This window comes from Dipteris shenzhenensis, chromosome 11, assembly GCF_047967505.1.
Source record: "Dipteris shenzhenensis isolate YYH24624 ecotype China chromosome 11, Dip_SZ_1.0, whole genome shotgun sequence".
Classification (NCBI taxonomy): Eukaryota; Viridiplantae; Streptophyta; class Polypodiopsida; order Gleicheniales; family Dipteridaceae; genus Dipteris; species Dipteris shenzhenensis.
In genome coordinates this window covers 32,908,840-32,933,400 of record NC_141606.1, presented here as the reverse complement: position 1 = coordinate 32,933,400, position 24,561 = coordinate 32,908,840, and the positions used below count along the sequence as shown (strand labels likewise).

The following is a 24,561-nucleotide window of genomic DNA, read 5'->3' as shown; positions in this document are numbered from 1 at the left end:
TGAGATTAATATTTTACCTCGACTTTACTTCTACTATGTCATTGGCAACTGCTTGGGATTATAGATGAGCTATTGTTCAAATGTGGGAGGTTTTCTGCACAAGGTTGCTGACAAGGCATAGGACTAGCTTTTCTTCATTTGGGGCTAGGCTCTATTGCCATAGAGACAATGGTGGTTGCTTGTCAAGAGTTAGAATAGGGGGGAAGTGAAGGGCTTCAGAAGAGTTGATAAGCACTACTTGTCCCTCATGCCTAGGTTCCTGGATGGTGAACCAAGTGGCATTTGTGGCTCTAGTGGCCAAGGTTGAAACCCATTAATATTGATTAGGGATTGTTTTGAATAGTTGCACCATACCTCAATCCATTCTCTTACTATCTAGCCCAATTTTGGCCAAAACTAGGTCGTATCTTCAAAACGTGTAGGGTAACAATTAATACCATAGTAGACCATGCAAAAACTGACTAACATTAGTGCTCTATAATGGGTTTCATTCCCTTCAACATCAAATCATAACCGGGGCCTCTCTCTTCTTAGACCCTCTTATATCATTCTCAGCTTCCAGATGGACTTGGTTTCTCAAATATCATACACAGATGATAACACACTATGGGTTATTTTCTTCATCGTCCCCATGGGCTCCAAAGATATATAGTATTCATGTTTGTGTTTGCATTTGTCTTGGGTGTAGATGCAAGCTTAGTGGTTCCACCCATTCAACTCATGGCATTTAGGGGTTGTGGCAAATTGGATGAGACCTCACTAGAGATTCAACCCCTTGTGATATGTTTCAAAGACACCCAAAATCAACTTGTGCCACTTTGCAAATCCATAGCTCTCTAAGAGCACCCATAGGTTGATATGTGAACTCTGAGCTCTCTACCTCCATCCAATCTCAACATCTTTAGTCTTGCCTAATTTCTTCTTCATGTTTCTATAGAGGCCCATTTGGGTGATTTATAGAGGAGAGTCTGCTCTACTTGCCTCTTGTGGAAATGGTTACCAATGCTACTTTCCCATTATACAATCTTCAAAGACATCTAGAGAATCTATTAGTACTAGTAGGCTTGCCACCATCTTAGTTTTTTGCATCCTTCTTAATGCAACAAGGCTTAGATGACCAAACCTTTCATGCCATAGCTTATTGGTGCCCAAACCAGCATTGACCAATTAAGCTAAAAGTTCATAGACATTGTTGTGCCATGTTCTCCTTCCAATAATGATTGTGCCATTTGCATCAATGCCTTTGCACCAGATCACGAGGTGTAGAATTCCTTGTATAGCATATAAGAGATGGCATCCTAGTAGTAGTTGGAAACAATGCAAAATGCCCAACCAAAGGCATAAGGAGTGTTGAGCCTCAGCTAAGGCAGGCAATAAAGTGTTTGAGCATTGAATTTTACTATGGTTGTTGTAACTGAGAAGTTCTACATTGATACAAAAACTGTTTGCTTTCCATATTTCCTTTTCCATTATTGCATACTTGGATTCATAATATGCTTAATCACCCATCTCCATATGATTCCGCCCACAAACACAAACCCCAACGTTGTGTTACTTTGACATCTTATTTTGGAACACAAGCACCATGGAAATCTTGCACATTGGTAGCCAGAAGCAACACGAGAGAGCATCTTTCCATGATGGTTGTGCACACACATCAACCCCCAACATTGGGCTAGTGGGGTTAATGAGGGGTAAAAGCATGCAAAATATACACATTTGTGCATGCAAAATCCAAAAGCATGCATGATTCTGGAAAGTGCATGATTTTTGGCTCAAGAACCTAAGCTAAAACCCCAACGTTGTGTTACTTTGACATCTTATTTTGGAACACAAGCACCATGGAAATCTTGCACATTGGTAGCCAGAAGCAACACGAGAGAGCATCTTTCCATGATGGTTGTGCACACACATCAACCCCCAACATTGGGCTAGTGGGGTTAATGAGGGGTAAAAGCATGCAAAATATACACATTTGTGCATGCAAAATCCAAAAGCATGCATGATTCTGGAAAGTGCATGATTTTTGGCTCAAGAACCTAAGCTAAAGCCTATAGCCTTATCCTATCACCCTTCTTTCGCTAATCACTCTATCCTACCTTCACACCTAGCCCTACCCTATCACCCTACCCTACCCTACCCTACCTTACCCTATCCTCTCACTCAACCTTGCCTAATCGGCCACACCCAATCTTGTCCTATTGCAGTGCCTCATCTTTGTCAATGAGTAGCTTGAAGATTGTTGCACCATTTCTTATTAAAATACCCCTAAGGACTCCACCTTATATCCAGTGTTGCATTCGGAAGGTTGCATGTAGGATTTTGTAAAGACATTGATGGGTGATATGATTGCATTGGAGGTTGAGAGCTTCAATACTTGTCTACACATTCTCATAGACAATGGGGTAGAATATGGATTGGTTGTACCCATTATAGGTGGAGGGATGACTTGAAACTTTTACAAAGGAAAGGATCTACCAAATACCTTTTGGGCCAAAGCATGTAAGACATCAGCTAAATCCTAAACCAAAGCTACATTAATGTGATGAAGGGGGTGACCCCTCAATAAGTCTACTCTAGTAAGAAACCTCTACTTGCACATTTCAAAACTTTTGAAAGTGATTGTTATGTGCATGTGTGAAACAAATCAAAAACCAAGTGGGATCCAAAGAGGCAAAATTGTATATTCCTAGGAGGTGAAGGGTTACCAGGTCTATGGTCTTGGAAAAGCAAGGTTATAGTGAGCTCAGATACTATGTTTGTAGAGTAGCCTCAGATTGGAGAAGGTGTTCTTTCTAGAAAACTAAAAGATCTATTCCCAGTAGACAGCTACCAACATAGTAGACCTATGCCCCCTAGGTGGATGGGAGGTAAAAGAGAAAGACAAAGATGAAGAGCCTATAGAATCATGAAGGAACATTTTTGGATGGCAAGAACCCTCCAGTCATTGAGTATGAACCATTTAATCAGAACCTTTCAAGGGAGTAGTGGGGCAATGAAGGGCCCAAGCTCACTTATTTAACTACACAATTACGACTACAGTGATGGAGGTGGATGAGCCCACAAGTCTTGCAAAGTGCAAGGAGACTTGAATTGGATGGAAACTATGCAAATCATAGTATTGTTCCATTATCATAGAACAATATATTGGACCTTGTGCATCATCCATAGAAACACAAGGTAATTGGCATCAAGTGGTTGCACAAAGCCAAGGGCAAATTCGATGGCTCATTGGATAAGTACAAGGCCTAGGTCATGGCAAAAGGATTTGCAAGGTTGAAGGATTTAACTATTAGGAGACATTTGTCCCCATAGCTAGGCTAACCAATTCTGCACTATCTTGGTCTTAGCATAAGAAGGGTGGTAAGTCTTGTACATGGATGTCAAATGTACCTTTCTAAATGAAAATCTCAAGGAGGAGGTGTACATGGAATAGCCTACTAAGGTTTGAGATCTCAAGAAGGTAGTTTATGGGCTGAAATAGGATCCACATGCATGTTATCCAATGGATTGACACTTATTTTATGAGTACTAGTTTTATCAAAAGCCCCTTAGATGGTAATTTCTATGTTTTTGTTGAGCAAGGCAAGGATATGGTTATGTGGATGACCTGACAATCACAAGGATCCATGAAGTCAAGATCTCTCAGACATAGGATATGTTGGAGAGAGAGGTTTATATGATAGATGAGAGGTTATGTGGATGACCTGACAATCATAAGGATCCATGAAGTCAAGATCTCTCTGACATAGGATATGTTGGAGAGAGAGGGTTAGATGATAGATCTTGGGCTTTTGCATTTCTATTTGAGAACTCATCTTCATTTCATAGCAAAGGTATGCTGGAGAGATTCTAAAGTCATTTGGAATGTCTCAATGCAAAGTAGTGGGGACCCCTTAATAGTTGATGCAAAGCTCTCAAAGAAGATCCTTCTCCTTTGGTGGATGAGTCTTGTACATGAGGCTTGTGGGGAGTCTCATTTATTTGTGCAACAAATGATCGGACACGAGCTATGTAGATGTGTGAGCAAGTTGTCCACAAAGCCCTAGAAGGGCCATTAGAAGGTAGGGATGCAAAAGTTGATATACATGAGAGATACTTTAGAATATGGCATCATTTATACTAAGGGAAAGGCCTTGAATGGACTTTGTGAGTAAAATTGGGCAAGGGACATGGATAGCAGGATCAATAGAATATTTTTTTTGCTTGGATCTAGAGTTATCTCATGGCTAAATAAGAAGCAGCCTATTTTGGCTCCTTCTTCTAATAAGGCTAAGTACAAAGTAGCTTGATTTGCTTCTTGTAAGTAACTTGGTGGAGGAGGGTTTTGAGAGACATGGTAGTAGTCCAAGCTCAACCAACAAAGTAGCTTGATTTGCTTCTTGTAAGTAACTTGGTGGAGGAGGGATTTGAGAGACATGGTAGTAGTCCAAGCACAACCAACAAACTGGCATTATCCTACCTAGAGTTGCATGGAAATTGCAAAGAGTCTTGTGTTCCATGCTCACACGAAGCACATTGAGATTCAATATCACTTTGTGCATGAGATCATCATGGATGCAGAGGTTGAGCTAGTCTATTGTCCAACCATATAGAGAATGGCACATACATCTTTCTGAAGAATTATCTTGGGAGATATTTGCTAGAGAAACATCTTTATTCACTCAACATTGGATTAAATAGGCAGTTCACCTTTGTGGACATTGAGGGGGGGTGTTAGAAATCAATGTTCCACTCTCACCTAACAACATGGGTACTAGATAGCTCCACTTTGTAAGACCCCTTTATGAGAAGAAGGAATTGAGTAGCACAGATGCTTGGTAGTTCATAGTTTAGAAAGTAGATGGAGGCCAAGGGCCTGATGGTCGAAGGTATGAACATTAGCTAGGGTCTAGGGTAGGGTGTGGTTTGGGGACATGGCTTTGTTCTTGTTGTAAGCTATCAGCATAGTGATGGAAAAATGAGGACACGTGCCACCACAATAACCAGACGGTGGGTTGATGGTGCACAAAGCACTGAGGTATATATTGGCGGTGTCTTAGATGACCACTAACCTAAGGTTGGCCATTGGCTAAGTAGTAACGGATCTCCCAGCAAGGTCTATATAATGATAAACCACATAGCTCATTAGAATTCAATTTCTACCTTCCTTATAGAAAATTAAACAACCCTCCAAAACTATTTGTAGAACCCCAATGTTTTTTGCAAACTAACTTGGTGTTGGGGGATCTAAGAAAATTTTTGGAGACAAATAGGAAGGAATAAGGGCCATAATGTAGATGAGGTCAAGGAATTGGGAGTAGATAAGAATTTGGCAAAAGCTAGAAGTATAGTGGCATGGAATAGTTCAGCATTGGAAAGCTATGCATGCTTGAAAAGCACTTGGGGTACACTCCAAATAAAAAATTAGCATGCCAAAGAGAGAAATCTCAAAGCCTTAACTTGCATCTAGTAGACATGAGGTTATTGGGTTACTTCATTGCATACTGAGTGGGCCAAGCTCACCATAAAATCTTAAACACAATGTAGCATTGAAGTTTATAACTAGCCCTCATAGGACAACCACAAATCCTTGCTATGGATTAGCATGATTTGAGAAGGGAGGAGTTGCTATGTAGAAAAAATGTGGCCTCATGAAACTTCTCATTAAATCCTTGTCATGCCAACTAGTTGGGACTGTGCATGAGCTGTGCACCATGATCTTCCAAATGTTATAACATGAAACAAGGAATAATGCATACAAGGAACTTAGAGAAATATGGATCTAGAGATTTAAACTGAGATCTAGGCCATTCTTGGATCTTAATGATGGTTGTTGAAAGAAGAAAAACATAAACTTGATTCAAAAAAACAAAACTTGATTCAGACAATCTTGTCCAGAGCCATAAAGTAGATCCAAGCCAACCTCTAGATCTAGAGCCCAAAAGTGGCCTTATAAGAAAATGAATAGTAAACTTTCAACACGAAGTTCTATGTGACTAACCAACGATGCATCGTTTCTTGTTTTCAAGAGAAGAGTGCACAAAATTTGTGTTTCGATTGGCATGGGTGATGAGATGATGCTTGAATTGTGCTTTTCCAAAACTTGTGCATTGATTTTATCTGTGAGTTATGGCCACATATTTGATCGTTAAGTAGTCAAGTGATACTTTCATTGGCATCAAATGTAACCATCTAAACTATTCCAATCTTCAAATTCAAAATGATTTGTAATCTTTAGATGAAAATCGACATTCAATTGCCAACCTAACCTTAAGTAATGTGTTTACTACTACCATCCAAAAAAATGACCTTCATCGCTTTGAGCTAATTTTGATCAAGAAACTTTGCTTGAGCAATGGGCATCCTCTGTTGGCGTGTGTTTGGCTTTTACCCTCTCTTTTTGTATCCCTTTTTGGGTTAGTAAAATATGTAAAGGTGAGATAACCTCTAATTTTCCTTCATATAGCACGTCTCTCGCATATGCAAGGATAATGTAAGGGTGCAATAGCCTTTCACTTCAAATCTTCTTTTTATGGATACAATTGCTTTAGAAGCTTGAGAACCATTTTAGAGTTTGTAATCAATGTCTACATGTTAATGTCAATTGTGCTAAGTCTTTACCATGCTTGCGGAGGTCCATTGGATGCTTCATGATGACACATTTGTCCTGCAAGAGGATTGATTGCTGCTTTGTTTGGAGACATTTGGAATATTGATTGCTCCCTTGTTGGATATATTGACTCAAGGGTGGTAGGAAGGGGCAACAGTCATTCTTGGTTGGAAATGGGCTAGCCAGAGAAATGTCCACTTGGTACCCATTCTCGAACTCATATTACTTCTAATTTGTACACTTGGACCTATATTGGACCAATGTACCTATTTGTTGCAAGGAGTCAAGGTTCCAAGTTCCATTTTTGATTTTGTTCTGCAGGAAGCCCTTGTTGAAACAAAAAAGCCTTAATCTCCACCATAAGTCATTAAATGCTTTCAATTAGGATAGTAAATTGCAAGTCTTGATCTTATTGAGCAAAATAGTCACAATTTAGGTTAGTTGACTTCAAGATTATAATTTCCCTCATATTTTGTATTAGAAAAACATAAAAGAAGAGCACAGGAAGCAAACTTGGATACACAAACCTATGTGAGGATGGTAGCCCTTGGTGCAGATCAAGTGTATAATGGCCATGCTCACACATCCAAGAACCCACTTTGGGGATGTGGGCAACATCCTAAGAGTAGAGCATGAACACATTAGAGACAGTAAGGGGGTTGGAATTCTTCATGTAGAATTATAAACCCCCACGAGAACTGAACCCATGCTTGCACGAGCAAAGATGCATGACCATCCTCAACCACTCCCCATCCGAAGGTGGATCTTTGATTCTTAAATTTTGGCTAAGACTAAACCCATGGCTCTGAGACCTTCCATCTCCTCCTTTCATTCTATTAACCTTCCATCTCCTCCCTCTCGAAGGTGACCTTCCATCTCCTTTATTCCATTAACCTTCTATCTCCTCCTTGCCCCTAAAGCTGCGTCTTGTCTTTCCACCTCCTCCCCCCTCCAAGCCTCCATCCAAGAGCTCCTTCTTTGTGACACATGGCAGGCTTTTCTCCTCCAAGCTACCACGTGTTCTCTCCTTTTTTTTTTTGGGCGTCCGTGGTTAATAGGTTAAAGATAAACAAAGTCCCCTATACACACAAGAAACAAACCAATAAAAATCTAGAATTCAAAGTCCCCTATATACACAAGAAATAGAAATATCATTTCGGTGGAGTGTTGAAGAGCATCATTCTTTCAAGTGTAAAGGTTATATGCTTATGACGTGGCAAAAACCTCCGTTTTAAAAATCTGGACTTTAAGTCCTCAAAAAGGGCTTGCACTTGGGTTTTTTGTGAAGTGTGAGGATGATCAATAATAATGTGTGCATAGAATTGAAGAGAGCATATTTTTTTGTGAACAGTGAGGATGATCAATAATGTGTGCAGAGCACTGAACATCCTCACTGAAAATCCCCCCAATAGATTCTCCCCAGGAAGTGTAAACAAAGCTTATTTCTATTTACTAATTATCCGGATAGTAGGCCGCCTATGCTATATTGTGAATGAGAACCGGCAACAAACAATTGAATGAACGGGGGATCGACTACTTGGAATGAACCAGTTGATTGCTAACCGAATTAGATGTGCAGTTTGGGATGTTAACTTGATTTTAAGGTAATTGTTTGCATTTTTACCGTCTTACATTAATGTCATGGCTATCAGAGTTGATTTAGGAGAACATGTTCAGGCTGTCTAAGTTGTTCATCTTTTGCTATCATTTTATATATGGTGGGTATTGCAATCAGTTTACATATGTCGTTGTTGAGGTTAATGCATCTTCTGGTATCATTGTATGTATGTTGGGTTTGGCTGTAATTTTATATATTGTGGTTGTAAAGGCAGTTAAGACAATCTGATCATTGTATGTATGTTGGGTTTGGCTGTAATTTTATATATTGTGGTTGTACAGGCAGTTAAGACAATCTGAGTTTTTGCTATCAGTCTCTGGAATGTGTTTTGTAGTGCTCTGCCCTCGTTCCAAATTGCCTGTCTTCACCAGCAGATAGCCCTTTATGTATTTTGGACTTTAGAGCTATCCTTATGTATTTTGGCCTAAGCTGTAATCAAGCAGATCCGAAAAGCTGTACTTCATTTGAGCTTTTCAGCAGTTTCCAAGGCTTTCTGATTGACGCTGCCACAGGCCTTATGCCCTCCCACTCCGTCGGTGTTCATGCGAAAATATGGGTGGAGAAAGGCTGTGCCAGTGCGTTTCAAGTCCGTCCTATTGCTTGGACAACAGGCTTGAAAAGGTTAGTTTACGATTTTTGCATAACTGAGCACATCGAGCGATTTTAGCATGGCAGCTGACGCCTAGACAAACTGCATCTTGCGACACTGGCTACAAACAGGCTTGTTTTGCTGTGTCTGAAGCATTTCTCTGTGTGTGTCGTGTTATCCTCTGTTTCAAGACTGAAACCAAATTGCATATCTGGCTGCACTGTTTCTCTTGGGTTTACGTCACTTCTGCTTGGTCATTCAATACTAGCAAGCCACAACTATTATTTTTCATAACCAAAGAAAGGACGCCAGATAATTGTTTCAAAAATTTACCCTGAATGATAGTAAATCAGCCGATACCTCCATGGATACAAGTCCGAAACTTGGAAAGGGTGAAGATCAAGAAATAGGGAGTCTGGACACTACATTGTACAGAATGGCAATAGGCAGCATCATTATTTATGCAGTGCATGAGCAGATACATCATACAGAGTTGGAATGCTTAGTTATTTCACGAATCTGCCCAAGAGTTATCGATTGGAAAGCAGTCAAAAGGGTGTTTAGATATTTCCAATGTACTACAGAGCTTAGTTTGTCAGCTGACGCAACAAAATTCTGAGCTGTCATCGCATGACACAGATTCATATGTAATTAACCCAGTCTTTGTATGATTATCCTCTTATCGTTAGAACATGCAGCGGAAAATAAATTATGCCCGAGATCACAGGGTGGTACTTATCCATCTCCCACTTCATTTATGTCGAAAAACAAGCTGAAATAAGCCTTTTTCCCTTGTTTGTTACTATAAACTGGTACAGTTAGTTTGGACTACTTAGTTTGAGTGAATTGGACGCCGATATTGTCATAGGAGGTATATGATCTGTAGATCACCCCCCCTAAAATCTTGTTCTGATCCGACTTCTTGTCAGAGAGAATGGGAGGCGCAAGGGGGGATTTTCCTTTTCTTCCACAAATGCGATGATTTAGGGGCGCATCACTTTAGGGGAGTCACCCCGTTAGGACTCCTGTTCACTATCCAAAGCATAGAAACACAAAGGAATTTCAGAGAAAAGACCTTACCTGGTAAGCCCAAATTTTGGCCTGGATCTTTCAATTTTCTTCTCCTGTTCGGGTCTCTTTCTTTGCCTGTCTGTCTCTCTTCTCTGTTGGCTTCACAGAACATGTTCAATGTAGGGCCTCTATGTACCCTTTTCTGTTAACCTCTTCGTGCATCAAATTTCATCACGATCTTCATGCGTCGGGTTGCGTACTGGGTCTGGCTGTGCAGCTGCCTCCCTCCCTCCCCTCTCTCCCTCGCTCAGCTGCCCCCCTTCCCCCTGTTTATTTGAAGCTGGAGTTGGACACAGTCTTCTCTTGCTGGCCTTCACTTGTGGAAGCTTCCAAACAAGCTCTTGGCTGCTGTACAGCATTAACCCTTGCTGTAACATCATATTCCAGCTTCTCTTGGCACTTTCAGCTGCCATTTGCTGTCCATTTCACCTCTCCTAAAAGGATGACTACCTGTCTTCAAGTTTCCTTTTTGTCATGCAATGCGAACATTGTCTCCTCTCTTTGCGTCCCTTCACTAGATCGTTGTCGCTCTGATACCAAATGGAATGAACTAGATTCCCTAGCTCTCCTCAAATTCCTGATTTCTACCCGAATTGGGACGTATGGTTGTTTACCACGCCCTCCTATAGCCTTCATACAACAATAAGTGCCTCGGTGACCTCTATATCATGCATTTCTTTCCCTATCCTAGTTGTTCCTACTGTAGGCTGACTAACTATGTGCTTAGGACATATCCTAGGTGCTCTCTTAGTCGGGGGTACTACTCTTCCTATGAGAGAGAATCATCCTTTCAAGATGGGGGTGTGACCACACAAGTGGTCACCCCTAATTAGATGTGTACTTTCTATTCTCCGTAAGACCTAGGTTAATCCTTACACCTTAGGTATTAGAATTTTTCTAAGGTTCCTTAACCCCTGTCCCTACACTTTAATAATTCTAATCCCTTTTTACCCCTAGTTAAACTTAATGTAACCTTTTTCCTCCCTAGCTCACTCTATGACTCCGATTGTGGAGCCGCCAACATTCTTCTCTTGACTAATCGTGTGTATGTGCGCGCACACGTGCCGTGCGTGTGCATCCATGCGCTTACACGCGTGTGTAGAGAGCACTGATGTATGTGAGAATGACCAATGTTATGACATGAGAGAGTGAGTTGGTGTGATTGAGAGAAATTAGAAGAGATTCATGGAGTGATTTATTTATCCATGTGCTCCGTGAGCTATTGTATGTGCAACCTCTTGGATAATGGAAAGCATAGAAGTGTTTTTTTTGGATATGTGCATCTTGTTATCTATCTTTGTCTCCTTCCAAGCTTCCCTATTTCGTTTTTGATACTTCTCAAGAATATCATGCCTTTGCAAGGAATCAACATGACAAATGTGTTGAATGTATTCACTATGGTTAAACAATGGTGTTCTTGATATTTATGGCTGATGGCAATTCAATGACAAAATCCCATACCGATTTGCTCAAAGGGCTGGTTTAGAATCTCAAGCAGTAGGAGCAAACTAGGCAACTTTCCAAGAGGGACTTTCACTTCCGGGCACAGTTGGCGATGAGAGACATACTAGATGCAGCCCAGAAACCTTCCATCTTGTTTTTTAAATAGTGCACTAAGCACTTGGCTCCTTGATGTCCACCAATTATCAAATAGTAGGCTCCATATAACACAATTGGATCGAACTAAGAAATGACAGAAAGCCTGCTTTTGTAGAGCAACTAACTGAGATGATGATGTGACTGCTGCAACATGGCTTTGTACCAATGCTGCTCATGTTAAGGAGCCCGGCATGGTCTCCTAAAGAATGGAAAATATAGATACCATGCCGTGATCGATATTGATTCAAATCAGTGATGCATGTAGTGCAATTACTTGATTATTCTCACAATGAAATTCAGACTTGAAGAAGAGAGACAGCATAGATATTCGACAATTCTCACCACAAGATACTTCTATTCATTAACAACTAGAGCGCATCCCTACTGGGCTTGTTGCTCATTACAAAGCATCAAAGATAACCACAAAGGTTCTGCCACAAAGGCTCACACAACACACACTACAACTGTCAACGTGCTAGACGACTTAAAGCATCAGATAGACCACCGCTTCTCCTTGTGGTCACGAGCAGCACGTAAGCCTCCCGTTCTTGACTATGTGGAGAGTCCAAGAGTCATGTGCCCTCCCTAGAACCGTGGAGGTCGACTCTCATCACCGTCCTGGAGACAAAATGGAAAGAAGGCGACTGCCCTGGAGAGTACTAGAGCAAGGCAATCACCTTCTACGTAGGTGATTGTATGCAAGAGGTTCACGTGGACTCTCAAGCCCTAACTACTCTCTAACCTTATGAGGATGAGGCCCAATTATCCTAACAATGCCCCCCTCAACCGAAATGAGGGAAGAGTTGATACTGAGAACAACATCAATCAAATATAGACCTGCATCAAATATAGACTCACAAAGAGCTACAGCAACAATGACGAGATAACTCAAAAAATAGCGTTCATAGAGAACTTAGTAGCTCACAAAGAGCTAAAAATGTAGGACTTGTTCATAAAGAACATAAAATCTGACTGCTCACGTAGAGCATGTGTTCATTAGAAAGCCCAATCTTGATCCTCGAAAAGATTATCTTCAACCAGCATATATACTTCCTCCTTGCTATCGACCACCAATGCTTTGTCTTTACAATTCTCTGTCTTTAGAACCTCATCTCGTTTCCTTGCATAGAAGAACTTTTCTATATGACCATCTTTGCCACAGTAGGAGCGTTTGCGAGTGTCACGAGTAGCTCGCTTCTTCTTGTCATTGAACAAATAAGCTCTAAAATCATAGATGGTTGACCAATGACGTTTTTCCTCACTTAAGAGGATCCCCACACAGTCGAGGAAATCTAGATTATTATCCATGCACAAGATACGAACTATATCACCAAACTGTTCCATAGGTAAACTTCTAAGCAAGATAGCCTTCTTATCTTCATCCTCGACTCTCGCTTCAACATCACTTAACTGCCTCAGAAGAGCTTGCATGCGATTTAAAAACACCCCAAGTGTCTCTGACTCATCCATTTGGAGGTCGAACAGATCCTGTTTCAAATTGGACTTTGAATGCTTCATCTGCACACCGAAAATAGTCTCTAGCATCTTCCAATTGTCAGCAGCAGTAGTCTTCACATCGAGATGATGGAAGTATTCAGGACCAAGAGCTCGGCCTAGATAGCCCAAAGCCTTCTCACCTCCCATACTGGTATCTTCTTTGCATCATGAGCTCTCTCCTTCGGCTTCTTCTCTGTGCTTGAGACAACACTCCACAACCCTTTTTGCATGAGCAACAATCGGGTGGCCAACTGCCAGGATGGAAAATTCCTGCTGTTGAAGGTGATGAGGATAGCTCCTTCTTTATCTTTCTTAGATGACTCCATGTTCACAAACTCTCTAAAAATGGTATGGATTTAGATGTGCTAGGAAACATGCCTTTGCAAGCAAATCTAGTGAAGACTGAACCCTCAAAGCCCTTCCAGTTCTTGGTCTCTTCACGTTCTTCAAAGCTGTTAGTATTTTCAAGCTCGAATATTTTGACATCTAGTTCTTCTACAACCTCACCGGTCTCTCAAGTCGATGGCTCTGATACCACTGATGGATATTGATTCAAATCAGTGATGCATGTAGTGCAATTACTTGATTATTCTCACAACGAAATTCAGACTTGAAGAAGAGAGACAGCAGAGATATTCGACAATTCTCACCACAAGATACTTCTATTCATTAACAACTAGAGCGCATCCCTACTGGGTTTGTTGCTCATTACAAAGCATCAAAGATAACCACAAAGGTTCTGCCACAAAGGCTCACACAAGACACACTACAACTATCAACCTGCTCGACGATTTAAAGCATCAGATAGACCACCACTTCTCCTTGTGGTCACCAGCAGCACGTAAGCCTCCCGTCCCTGACTATGTGGAGAGTCCAAGAGTCATGTGCCCTCCCTAGAACCGTGGAGGTCAACTCTCATCATCGTCTTGGAGACAAAATGGAAAGAAGGCGACCGCCCTAGAGAGTACTAGAGCAAGGCAATCACCTTCTACGTAGGTGACTGCATGCAAGAGGTCCACGTGGACTCTCAAGCCCTAACTACTCTCTAACCTTATGAGGATGAGGCCCAATTATCCTAACATGCCCTTCTTGCTGATGGCTCCATCTGATTTGTTGGTAAGGCCACTCAGCAGCTGGCATCGTTTGTAGGAAAGATTGTGGAGAGTTCTTGTAAAGGTGTCAATGTCTACCCAAGAGAAATAGTCACAATCTTGAAGACGGGCTGATCAAGGATTGGACTTACCATGTCAAATATTGTTCTTTCAACAAATCTTTCTTTAGCATTGTTGGACTCCAAAGCAACCAAGTAGCCTTGGGATATTTTGAAAGCATTTGTATGAGATGCAAAAACTCCTAGCATCAATCAAGATCAACTCTATAAATTGAGGTAGGGTCGATGGGGAGCCATGTTACATGAGCGAAAGAAATGTCAGCTAGTTGCAGCTAGTGGAGAGAAGGCTGGTAAGAGACGGATTTGACTTTGAATAGACTTGTGCCCGCTTATAATAGTTCCCTTTATCAATGTTAATATGGAAAAAGCTGTCACCAAGCCGGGCATTTAATGAGCTGAGTGGAATTTTACTTCAAGAGAGACTATAAATAATCTTAGAATGAAGGCCAAGGATGAGCAAGCCTTTCTCCCAAGAATCAGATGGAGGAGAACAATTGGCAGGCCAACTGCCTGACTTTCTTTCCTGCCTTCAGATCCATTCTCCCCATTTGTCAGGACAGGTCTTTTGGCATTTTCTTATAGGCCAAAGTTCTCTCCAGTCTTGGGCCGAGCTGGTTCATTTGTTTACGTGGGAAGGTAGATGTAACACTCAAGCTAGTTTATTTTGGTTGGCACATCGGTCAACAGGCCACATCACTTACTGAAGCTTTACTAATAATGGATTCTCAAGTTTAGAATTCTGATTATAGCTTATTAGCAGGTCTTTGAGATTGAATTCATTACATCTGGTTGTTGGCTATCAACATTCTACGGATTGTGCTCTTGCCATCAATATCACACATGAAAGAAGCATAAGGGAGGATGGAAACAAGGCCAATTGCCGCATTCATCTGGATGTGCGGACACTATGTCAGCAGAAACGATTGAGGGAAGCAATGGACATTCTCCACATAATGGATCAAGATGGCCTTCAGCTTCAGCCTGATATTGTTGCTGTTGTCTTGCAACTGTGCACTAGCTTGAATGCCCTGGTGGAGGGGAAGCAGCTGCATTCCCTCATCATGAAGAATAGAATGAAGTTGAACAGCTTTATTAGCAACAACCTTCTGAACATGTATGCAAAATGCAGTAGCTTGATGGATGCACGACAAGTGTTTGATGAAATGCCTGTACGAGATGTGGTCACATGGAATGGAATGATTACAGGCTATGCAAAGCATGGGGACAGTGATGAGGCAATCAGATTGTTTTGGAAAATGAAAGAGGAAAGCGTAGAGCCAAACAGGGTTACCTTCATATGTGTTCTTAAAGCATGTGCCCCTCCTGCAAGCCTAGATGAAGGCATACAGATCCATAAGTACATTATTGACTGTAGACTTGAACTTGATGTCATTTTGGCTAGCACCATTGTTGACATGTATTCCAAGTTCGCTAGTATTCATAACGCTCGCCAAGTATTTGACAAGATGACTGCACGGGATGTGGTCCTATGGACGTCAATGATCACAGGATATGCCCAGCAGGGACATGGTGAGGAGGCATTACAACTATTTCAGCAAATGCTTCAGGAAGGTGTCAAGCCAGATAAGGTCATATTTTTAAGTATCCTGAATGCGTGTGGCAGCCTAAAAGCAGTGGAACAGGGGAAGAGAATCCATAAGCACATCATTGACAATGGATTTGAGTTGGATACTTTTGTAGGGAGTGCCCTGGTTGACATGTATGCTAAATGTGGAAGTCTAGAACATGCTTGCCAAGTATTTGACAAGCTTTCGATAAGGGATGTTGTCTCTTGGACTGCGTTGATTTCAGGGTATGAGCAGCAGGGTCACACTCAGGAGGCATTAAAGCTTTTCGGGCAAATGAAAGGTTCAGGCATCAACCCTAATGAAGTCACGTTTTTGAGTGCCCTCAATGCATGTGTGCCCCTTGCAGCTTTAGAACAGGGGAAATTGATTCATTTGGAAATTCTCTATTATGGTTTTGAATTCAATCTTTTTGTGGCAAGTGCCTTGGTTGACATGTATGCAAAGTGTGGGAGCATTGAGCGTGCATACCAAGTGTTCAACAATATTGCTAATCCAGATGTGGTGATGTGGAATACAATGATAGATGGATACGCCCAGCATGGCGATGCTAAAGCAGCCCTCCAACTTTTTGAGCAAATGGAGCAGGAACATGTGAGGATGGATGACATGACATTTCTTGCTGTTCTTTCTGCCTGCAATCATGCAGGCCTTGTGGATGAAGGCTGGGTCTACTTTGATTGCATGAGTCGAGAATATGGTGTCATGCGTGCAGCAGAGCATTATGCCTGCATGGTTGACGTTCTTGGCCGTGCAGGTCATCTCGAGGAAGCAAATGCTTTATTGCAAAAAATGCCTTTTGGACCTAGTCCTTCAGTGTGGATGGCCTTGCTCAGTGCATGCAGGGTTCATGGAAATTTGGAACTAGCAGCAATTTCTGTAAATTCGATTCTTGAAATGGAACCACAAAATGCTGCTGCTTATGTGCTTCTTTCCAACATCTATGCTGCCATTGGCAAGAATGGAGATAGAGCAATTGTAAAGCAAATGATGATGGAATATGAAAATCAAACCTGGGAGCAGCTACATGGCAGTTGACACTCAGGCCTACACACACTTCGCATCCCCAAAGGATTTGAACTTGTTATAAAGAGTTTGTCTATGCAACTTGTAGAAGCTACTATATATACCAGACAATCATTGCTTTGCATATTGTGGAGGAACAGAAGCACCTCTCCTTTTGTCATAGGACTGGGAAGATGGCCATTGCATTTAAATCCAACACACTACTCGTCATGCCATTCACATCATCAAGAACTGCGATCTTTGTGATAGCTTCCACACTATAGTAAAGTTCATTTCCATTCACATCATCAAGAACTGCGATCTTTGATCAAGAAACTCGTCATAGGGATTCCAACTGCATTCACCACATCATTAAGGAGTATATTGTTCCTACATGGATTATTGGTGTTGTCAAGCAACAAAATCTTCAAGGTCATAATCTTTGAAATGAAATTGCTCATGTGAGATTGCGTCAAATATCAAAACTAGTGTCGTTGCAGAATGAACTGATGAAGTTTTCTTTTAATGTTTGCAGGGGCAATTGATGTTCTATGACACTCTTATTTTTCACCTTTTGCCAGGAGTTGCATGGACAGTTTCAGGTTTGGAAGACTTTACATTTTCTTTGGGGTATAAGACGTATACTTTTCAACATGTTGTGCTTCATAGTAGTCATTAGTGTGATGCATGGTTCATGATGTCTTTGCAGGATTTTTCCAGGAAGAGATTGGCTTGCATTTCCAGCAGCCATAAAGAGAGGGTGCTAGCTTTTCCAATTATGAGTAGCAACATGGCCTAATTGTGGCCTCTATAAGAATTACTTAAACTTATATTATGATTCTGATTCCTGTTTTAAGTATCCCGCCCAAAACATCTGCTGCTCTTTTTAAGCCTGTGGGACTATTTTACAAATGTTTGTGGGTGTATAACTATGTTTGAAACAGCATTTTGGCATGACCTTTCTCAGCTAACCCGCTAAAACCATGCCAGAGTTTAATATTGCTGGAATGCATTTTTTCCGGCTGAATTCTACCTTGTGATCTGGGGGTGCTTGTGCTTGGGTACTCGTGAGATCATAAGAATTGCTTATCAAGTAGTTGTCTTTTCTAGTTTCATATGTGAAAATTTCCTTATTCTGTGGAAACTCTCTCTCTCTCTCTCTCTCTCTCTCTCTCTCTCTCTCTCTCTAGCTCTAGCTCTAGCTTGACTATTGAGACAGTGCTTCTAGGCATACTTCCAAGACCCCCTGATGATGGGATACACTAGTGAGTCCGTAGCCATGTATGTAGCACCCTTCTGGGATAGTGACCTATTAGCGACCGAGCGGCGGAGATTTGAGAGGCTACAAGTGACTATGGGATCTAGGGTATGGGCTTTCCCTATCGAGAGGCTATCGAGGTTGGCATTGGAGTCATCCAGAAAACTAGCTGAGAGTTTTTTAAGGACTGTAGGAAATCATTCTGAAATTGAGTTAAACTCAATTCATTAACAATTGGCATTCGGCTAAGGGATTTTGCTACCACATTGAAATTCCCCTTCCGATATGTCAATTGTATATCAAACTCTTGCATTAATTCAGCCCATCTATCTTTTCTACTAAGCTCTGGTTGATTGCAAATCCACTCAATGCTCTCTTGATTAAAGATGATCTTAAATTCGGCACCATACAAATAGTGCCTCCACTTCTTCAAAGCATAGACTATAGCATACAGTTCCTTCTCATATGCTAAGTAATTCCGTTGGGCACGATCTAAATTTTTCATTCAAAAGCCATTGGTTGATGTTTTTTGTAAAAGTACCGCCCCAATAGCAGAATCACTGCCATCTGTCTCAACCAGGAATGGTTCATTAGGATCCACTACCTTTAAGATAGCTATAGCTACTTTTAATTTTTCAAAACTTCTCTTTTGAGGTTCATTCCACATGAAGGTGCTTCCCTTCCCCTTAACCTGGTCCATCATCGGAACAACAAGTTAGTGATTCAAAAGTCGTTTTGGGGATTTTTGCCTACTCTAGACACAATGGTGATGCTAAAACCACCAAATTTTACACCAAAATAGTAAAAATCCATTTGGGTCGTTGGACACATTTATGACACATTAAAAAATACTCGAGTGGGAATTTCAAAATGCCAGTTTATCTTTTTCGCGACTTATATCTCCAATTAAATGCTCGATCATATAAATTTGTGTTTCTTACTCTAGAAATTATTAATTTTGGGCTAAGAAAATTAAAACATCATGAACTTCTTATAGGGTCCTAAAATGAGCTCCGCTTTTTCCTAATGTATCCTCATGATAGGCGTCTACCTTAGTGTGCTTTTTAGTATCATTAAGTGGTAACATTTGCATTGCATGTACTTGTTTTTATGGAGGTCTATTTGGGGCTTTAGCTCTCGCTCGTTTATTTTTAGGGCAGTTTCAAGCAGCATGGTTTTTGTCTAAACATTTGAAGCAAAGATTTTCCTGCTTGGTCCTTTCATAATCCTCTTTCTTCGAGAGAGGATAATTTTGTGTTTGAGGTTTCTTAGGTGGTGCTTGAGAAGCCTCCTCCTTAAAGTGTCCCTTTCTTTTCAAATTAGAAAATTTGTTGAACTTAGGAACAAAATTGTTTGTTCCGCAGTTTCAGCTTCGGATTTTCACGTTGTATTGTCGTATATTTGGGCATACTTAATTGCTTCTTCAAAGGTTTTGGGAGAATTTCTTCTTACCTTAACCTTATAAGTGTCTTTGAGATCTCTCACGAAATCCCTTATCTTTTGGAATTCATAAATTCCCTTCAGATTAAGGATTGCCTCTCTATAATTTGCTATATATTGGACTATAGTGTTTTTACTCATAGTGCAATTGTCCCAAGTCTCCCATGCTCTTTCTAGTTCATTTTCTAGTAAAAACTCTTTTAAGAAGACTTGTTTTAAACTCAGCCCAATACCTAGGAATTCTATCATTTTTCTCGAGGCTGCTGATCCACCATCTATAGGCTTTATTTCCAAGGGAAAGACTTGCTTTCACGACTTGATTTTCAGGAGGGGTATTCTTGAGTTGATAGAAATCCTATTACTTTTGCAAGAGTGTATACGTTCCTTTTCTTCCCTATTGAAAATTGGTGGTTTCAAGTCCTTAAGAATGTTAGAGGTTTTTCTAAATCGAGGGGTGGACCTCTCAACTTGACTAGGAGGAGTTGGTGATTGTACCATAGGTGTTACCGATCGAGAATCAAATAGTTTGGTTATGGCTTCAATAGTCCCTAACTGTGTTTCTATGTTTTGCATTCAAGTTTCAAGTTTAATGAATTTCGAATACGGAATTCCATAATCATCATAATCTATATTTTTCATTTCCACGTTATCCTCTTGAGTTTCGTTTTGCACTTCCTCATGTATTTCCTCTCCAACTATAGCTTTTTCTTTTTAGCCCTTTTCTCACTTTTCCTAACTATTTCATCTCTTTCTGGAGTCATCATATTAAAATGAGTATTTTTAAAAATTATAAAGTGAAAAACTTTATCCAGAGAAAAATATGATTGCCACTTCCTTGGGATTTATTCCATGGACTTGGATTTGTGTCCTCGCTTTCATTGATTCATGATCTTCACTTTCAATCCCACTCTTTTTTCTTTCTTTTGTCTTGAACTCCTCGCTTCGATCTTCTTCTTTGAATTTGGTGAGGTTTAGAGAAAAAGAGGATGATATGGGCCTTGGGACTTTTAGATATATAGATTCTTAGAGGGGGTGGAAAAAAAGAACCTTAGAGGTTGAGAGGGGTAATAAGAGAGGGATGAGGTGGCTTTTTCAAAGGTTGAAAGATCTTTGAATGACATGGTGGTTTGTTTGTCTATTGCAGCAGCTTCTCTGTGAAGGTCACATGACGACCGTGATGACATAATTTATCAACGAAATTCGTGCTCTTTGTGCTTGCCCCGTTTAATTCATGCTATTAGAGTTATTTCAACCAGTAGATATGGTGTTGCAACCATGAAATCGGCGTTGTAGCTAGTAGGAGGAATTCAGCTTTTGACATTCGACATTGCTTGCACGAGTACTATGGTTGTGGCTATGGTGGCGATCTGATGTCTAAGGCTATGGCAATTGCTTTGCCATACTGTTGGACACAACTTTATGATTGCTTGCTGAGGCAATGGAGATGGCGAGCTGCGAGCTCTGTCTACCAGCTCTGAATGCAGCTATGGTGATGGATTGAGGTTGTGTGCTACTGCGATGAGTGTTGGAGTTGGCAATGACTATGGGTGTGGGAGGTATGGCTGGCTTTGATACCATCTTACCACCCCGCCACAGATTCCCATCGAGCTCTCGTCTCTCCTCATCCAACTTCACGTGATATCTCTTTCCAAAATGGAGCTTCTTGTTCTGGAATCTTCCCCCGAGCCCATCACTTGTAGTGTGGCCTTTCCAATTGGTGTCATGTGTCCCATAGGGGACCTTAGCATATGAGGCCTCTCTTGGGATTCTTTTGCACCTTCTCATTTATTTCCTAGGCCTAGGTGTGACCCTAGACCCAAGCCCTATAGGCCCTACTCTGCCAGTATTGTCGAGCCCTTTGGTTTCCCACCTCATCATAATCAAGCCTTAGGCTTCCATGATTATGGTTGACGTAACATTCAGTTGGTCTTGTCACGGGGTATCTAGCCCCTCCACTCCTATAAATGGGGGGCATAGAGAAACTCTGAACAATCCCATTGATCCTAATCCTAGGCAACACAAGAGGAATTTGAGCATAATAGCTCCATACAGCTCTCAGCATTGCAGTCACTTCTGACTGTTGTTTTCGCTAGTACCTTGCTGGATGCTTATGGCTCTTCTCTGAGCAGCCTTTCCCGCACCTATGGATGAATATATTCTGCTTCATGTTTTTTAGTATGGATGTAGCATGTGCACCAATAGTATGAAAGAGAACACTTAGAGACTGACGGTATTCCGTGCCCTAGGGTTGCTTCTCCAGTAGGCCCTCAACTCTAACATGGTATCATAGCCAAATGTGATACTCTCGTGATCTTCTCCAATGAGTTGAACAAAGGAATTCCTCTAGGAAGAAGGAGACTGTGATTCAACACCCAATAGTGTGAAATAGAACAGTTAGAGACTGATTGTATTCTGCGGCCTAGGGTTGCTTCTCAAGTAGGCCCTCAACTCTAACATGGTATCATAGCGGAACATGATACTCTCGTGATCTTATCCAATGAGTTGAACAAAGGCATTCCTCTAGGAAGAAGGAGACTCTGATTCAGCAACCCTCTTGGTAAGTGCATGCCTCTTTGGAAGATTTTTGGCTCTTGATTGTACCTCTTGTGAAGGTCATATGCCCCTTGGTAAGTGACCCATCGAAAGGGCATACCCTTCCACAAGTATCATTTCATCCAACCATCCATAAGTGTAAGTTTTTAAAGAAAGAAATGCTTCACGGATTGTGACATAAATCGAGACTTATGAGGCTTGCCATGGTACACAGTCCTTGATAACATGAGATTATTGATTTCTTCTTCATGAGTGACCATGACTACCAGATATGCCAAGTCTATAGAAGACTAGATATGAGACTTGTAAGCACTTGCCCCATCGGTGGCACCATTATTGTTGCTTCTCAACATCATGTCACCTTATGTCATCCACAAGCATAACCCTCAGCAAGGAGTTGAGGCCATGATAATATTTATCCACACCTAGAGCCAATCCTCATCAAGTGTATATAGAGTGCATAACTATCGAATGTTGCTTGTGTTTTCTCATACGAATCTATCGAAATGGTTGGTGTTGGAAATATGTTGATGTTGATAGATACTCTCCTATTTCCCTAGATTTATTAGTAGCCATTAGGAAGTGTGATATACACCTCGAGTTCCCCTTTTTTTCTAGGTGAGAAGGGGTATTTTGATGATGGTTTTAGTACCCGGTCTCATAATCGTTTTGGGCCTTTCATCGCAAACGTTGATAAACACACGCCGTGCCAACAATGAGCTCAGGCTACTCACAAACTGACACATGATACATGATACACCAAGAAAAACTCCTCACGCAATAAGTTTTCATGTTTTCCTACAGCATTAGTTACTTGTTAGAGTTGTCAAGACACCTCTAGTCCCGTTGGGAGGGTGTACTTTTCAGCTTTGGTCTCATAGCTTTTTTGGCCTTTTGCAAACATTAGTAACTCTCTCTCTTGATGAACCATGTTATCTGAGAGGAGCTTTTAGAGCTCAGGACTTAGCTGGCACCTCGTGAGCTTTTCATGAAGCTCAGCTTCTACAGAGACCATTGGTTACAGATTTCAGCGGAGGGTTTTATCGACCCACCATGATACACATGGATCCACCTCCCTCACTCCCTAAGTATATCAATAGGGCAGCTTTGAGTACACCGTCTCTGTATTGAGTGATCGGTGCAGGCGGAGGGCATGCCTAGAGTCTGGTCTTCCAAAGACATTTAATACTCTCTCTTTCTCTCTCTCTCTCTCTCTCTCTCTCTCTCTCTCTCTCTCTTGTGTGCATGCTCTGTAGCCTCATGGTCCATTTGGATCAGAGAGGGGTAGTGAGTTTCCTTTATGAGGCTTTACGACACAGAGACCACCTCCTCAAGATATGAAGATGGCCCTATAGGAGTCTAAAGAGAGGGTGATTAATGTTTTTTAAATTCATGTGAGACGGACTGATAGTGCTTAGGGAGTTGACGTAGCCGAGGTCTAGAGAGGGTGACAATGACAGAGTGCGAGCATGTTGTACCACACATGAGGTTTATCTACTATAGGATGCTTTTTACTTTCCCATGAGATTACTCTAGAGCCAAGCACAAAAACATATCTTGTCGTTGATCTGCTACTGCTATTCATGTCTCCTACCCAATCCATGTCACAAAATCTGATCAAGGTCTTGCCTTGGCATAGATGATGCAATACTCTAAAATACATGTGATGTATTTTGACACTCGCATCCCTGCCTTCCAATGGTTCTTCCAAGGCTTTGCGGAAACCTTGCTCAACACACCAGTTAAATAGTTGATGTTCAATCATGTAGTGTAGATAAGAGCCTCAAGAACTTATACTCCTTTTCAGTTACTTGACAAAAGAAACTAAAGGCATTAAGGACCAGCTCCATAGTATTGCCATTTGAAAATTATTCAAAATCCTAACTCCTCTATGCACCATGCTGCCAATGCATTAACTAGTCATACTTTGTCATTGGGTTGGCATTGTTGATTCATAAACATATTCAATAGTGCAAAGATAAAGGATATAATCATGACTACTATGCATACTACTTGAGTATCCTCTTTCACTTCTTCTAACTCTCCAAAAGATGTTGCACTTTCTTTCAAGGCAAATATTTTAGGCATTGTTTTTACTGTGCACAATCTTCAAGGATTGTCTAGGCAACATTATGCAATCCAATACAATTGAGATTGTTTAGTAAGGTGGGATAAATACAAGGCCAACAAACATACCTGACATGTGAACCAAAAAGATGTGACATGAAGTTGGGAGTAATGCACTTCATACTTCTTAGCTTCCTACTTTCTATAAGGATTCTGTTACCCTCTCAAGGATAGATATCAAGGGCACAACACTCCTCTTACATGGATCTGAAACTGGCAAGTGATCCATCTTTCACATCCACATACTAATATTCTAACACCTCTTATGCAAAACTCTCGATGACAAGAGAGACAAACTACCTTTTTAAAACAAGATGGGTAATAATTTAACAAATAATGAAATTTCTTTTTCATGTTTTTGTGTACATATTACAAAAGTGAAGAAAGTTTTTTTTTGGATAAAGAATATTTTACCATACTTCTCTCATATAAGAATCACATCCTACATCACATTA

The 24,561-nt window shown here is 41.0% G+C and overlaps 1 protein-coding gene across 4 annotated transcripts; it reads left to right on the top strand.

The window, feature by feature from the left end:
• The first annotated feature begins 7,952 nt into the window (after positions 1–7,952).
• LOC147896929 (pentatricopeptide repeat-containing protein At2g13600-like) lies at positions 7,953–17,794 on the top strand. Of its 4 annotated transcripts, none has more exons than XR_015541764.1 (3): positions 7,953–8,196; positions 17,264–17,330; positions 17,438–17,794. XR_015541764.1 is itself a non-coding variant. In XM_087381545.1 (3 exons), exons 2-3 carry the CDS (start codon positions 8,623–8,625, stop codon positions 16,759–16,761), a joined length of 2,073 nt encoding a protein of 690 aa, XP_087237671.1. In that variant the 5' UTR covers positions 7,953–8,196; positions 8,524–8,622; the 3' UTR covers positions 16,762–17,028. The 4 variants fall into 4 exon arrangements, 3 of the variants coding, with proteins under 3 accessions (XP_087237671.1, XP_087237670.1, XP_087237672.1); XM_087381545.1 differs by lacking the exons at positions 17,264–17,330; positions 17,438–17,794 and adding exons at positions 8,524–8,831; positions 14,898–17,028; XM_087381544.1 differs by lacking the exons at positions 7,953–8,196; positions 17,264–17,330; positions 17,438–17,794 and adding exons at positions 8,348–8,372; positions 8,492–8,831; positions 14,898–17,028.
• Positions 17,795–24,561: the final 6,767 nt, after the last annotated feature.

Excerpts from the sequence above, each read along its gene's own strand:
- LOC147896929 (XM_087381545.1), top strand. The coding sequence starts at position 8,623 with ATGTATTTTGGCCTAAGCTGTAATCAAGCAGATCCGAAAAGCTGTACT. Across the intron at positions 8,832-14,897 it reads TGGACAACAGGCTTGAAAAG|GTCTTTGAGATTGAATTCAT; the intron begins GTTAGTTTACGA and ends GCTTATTAGCAG.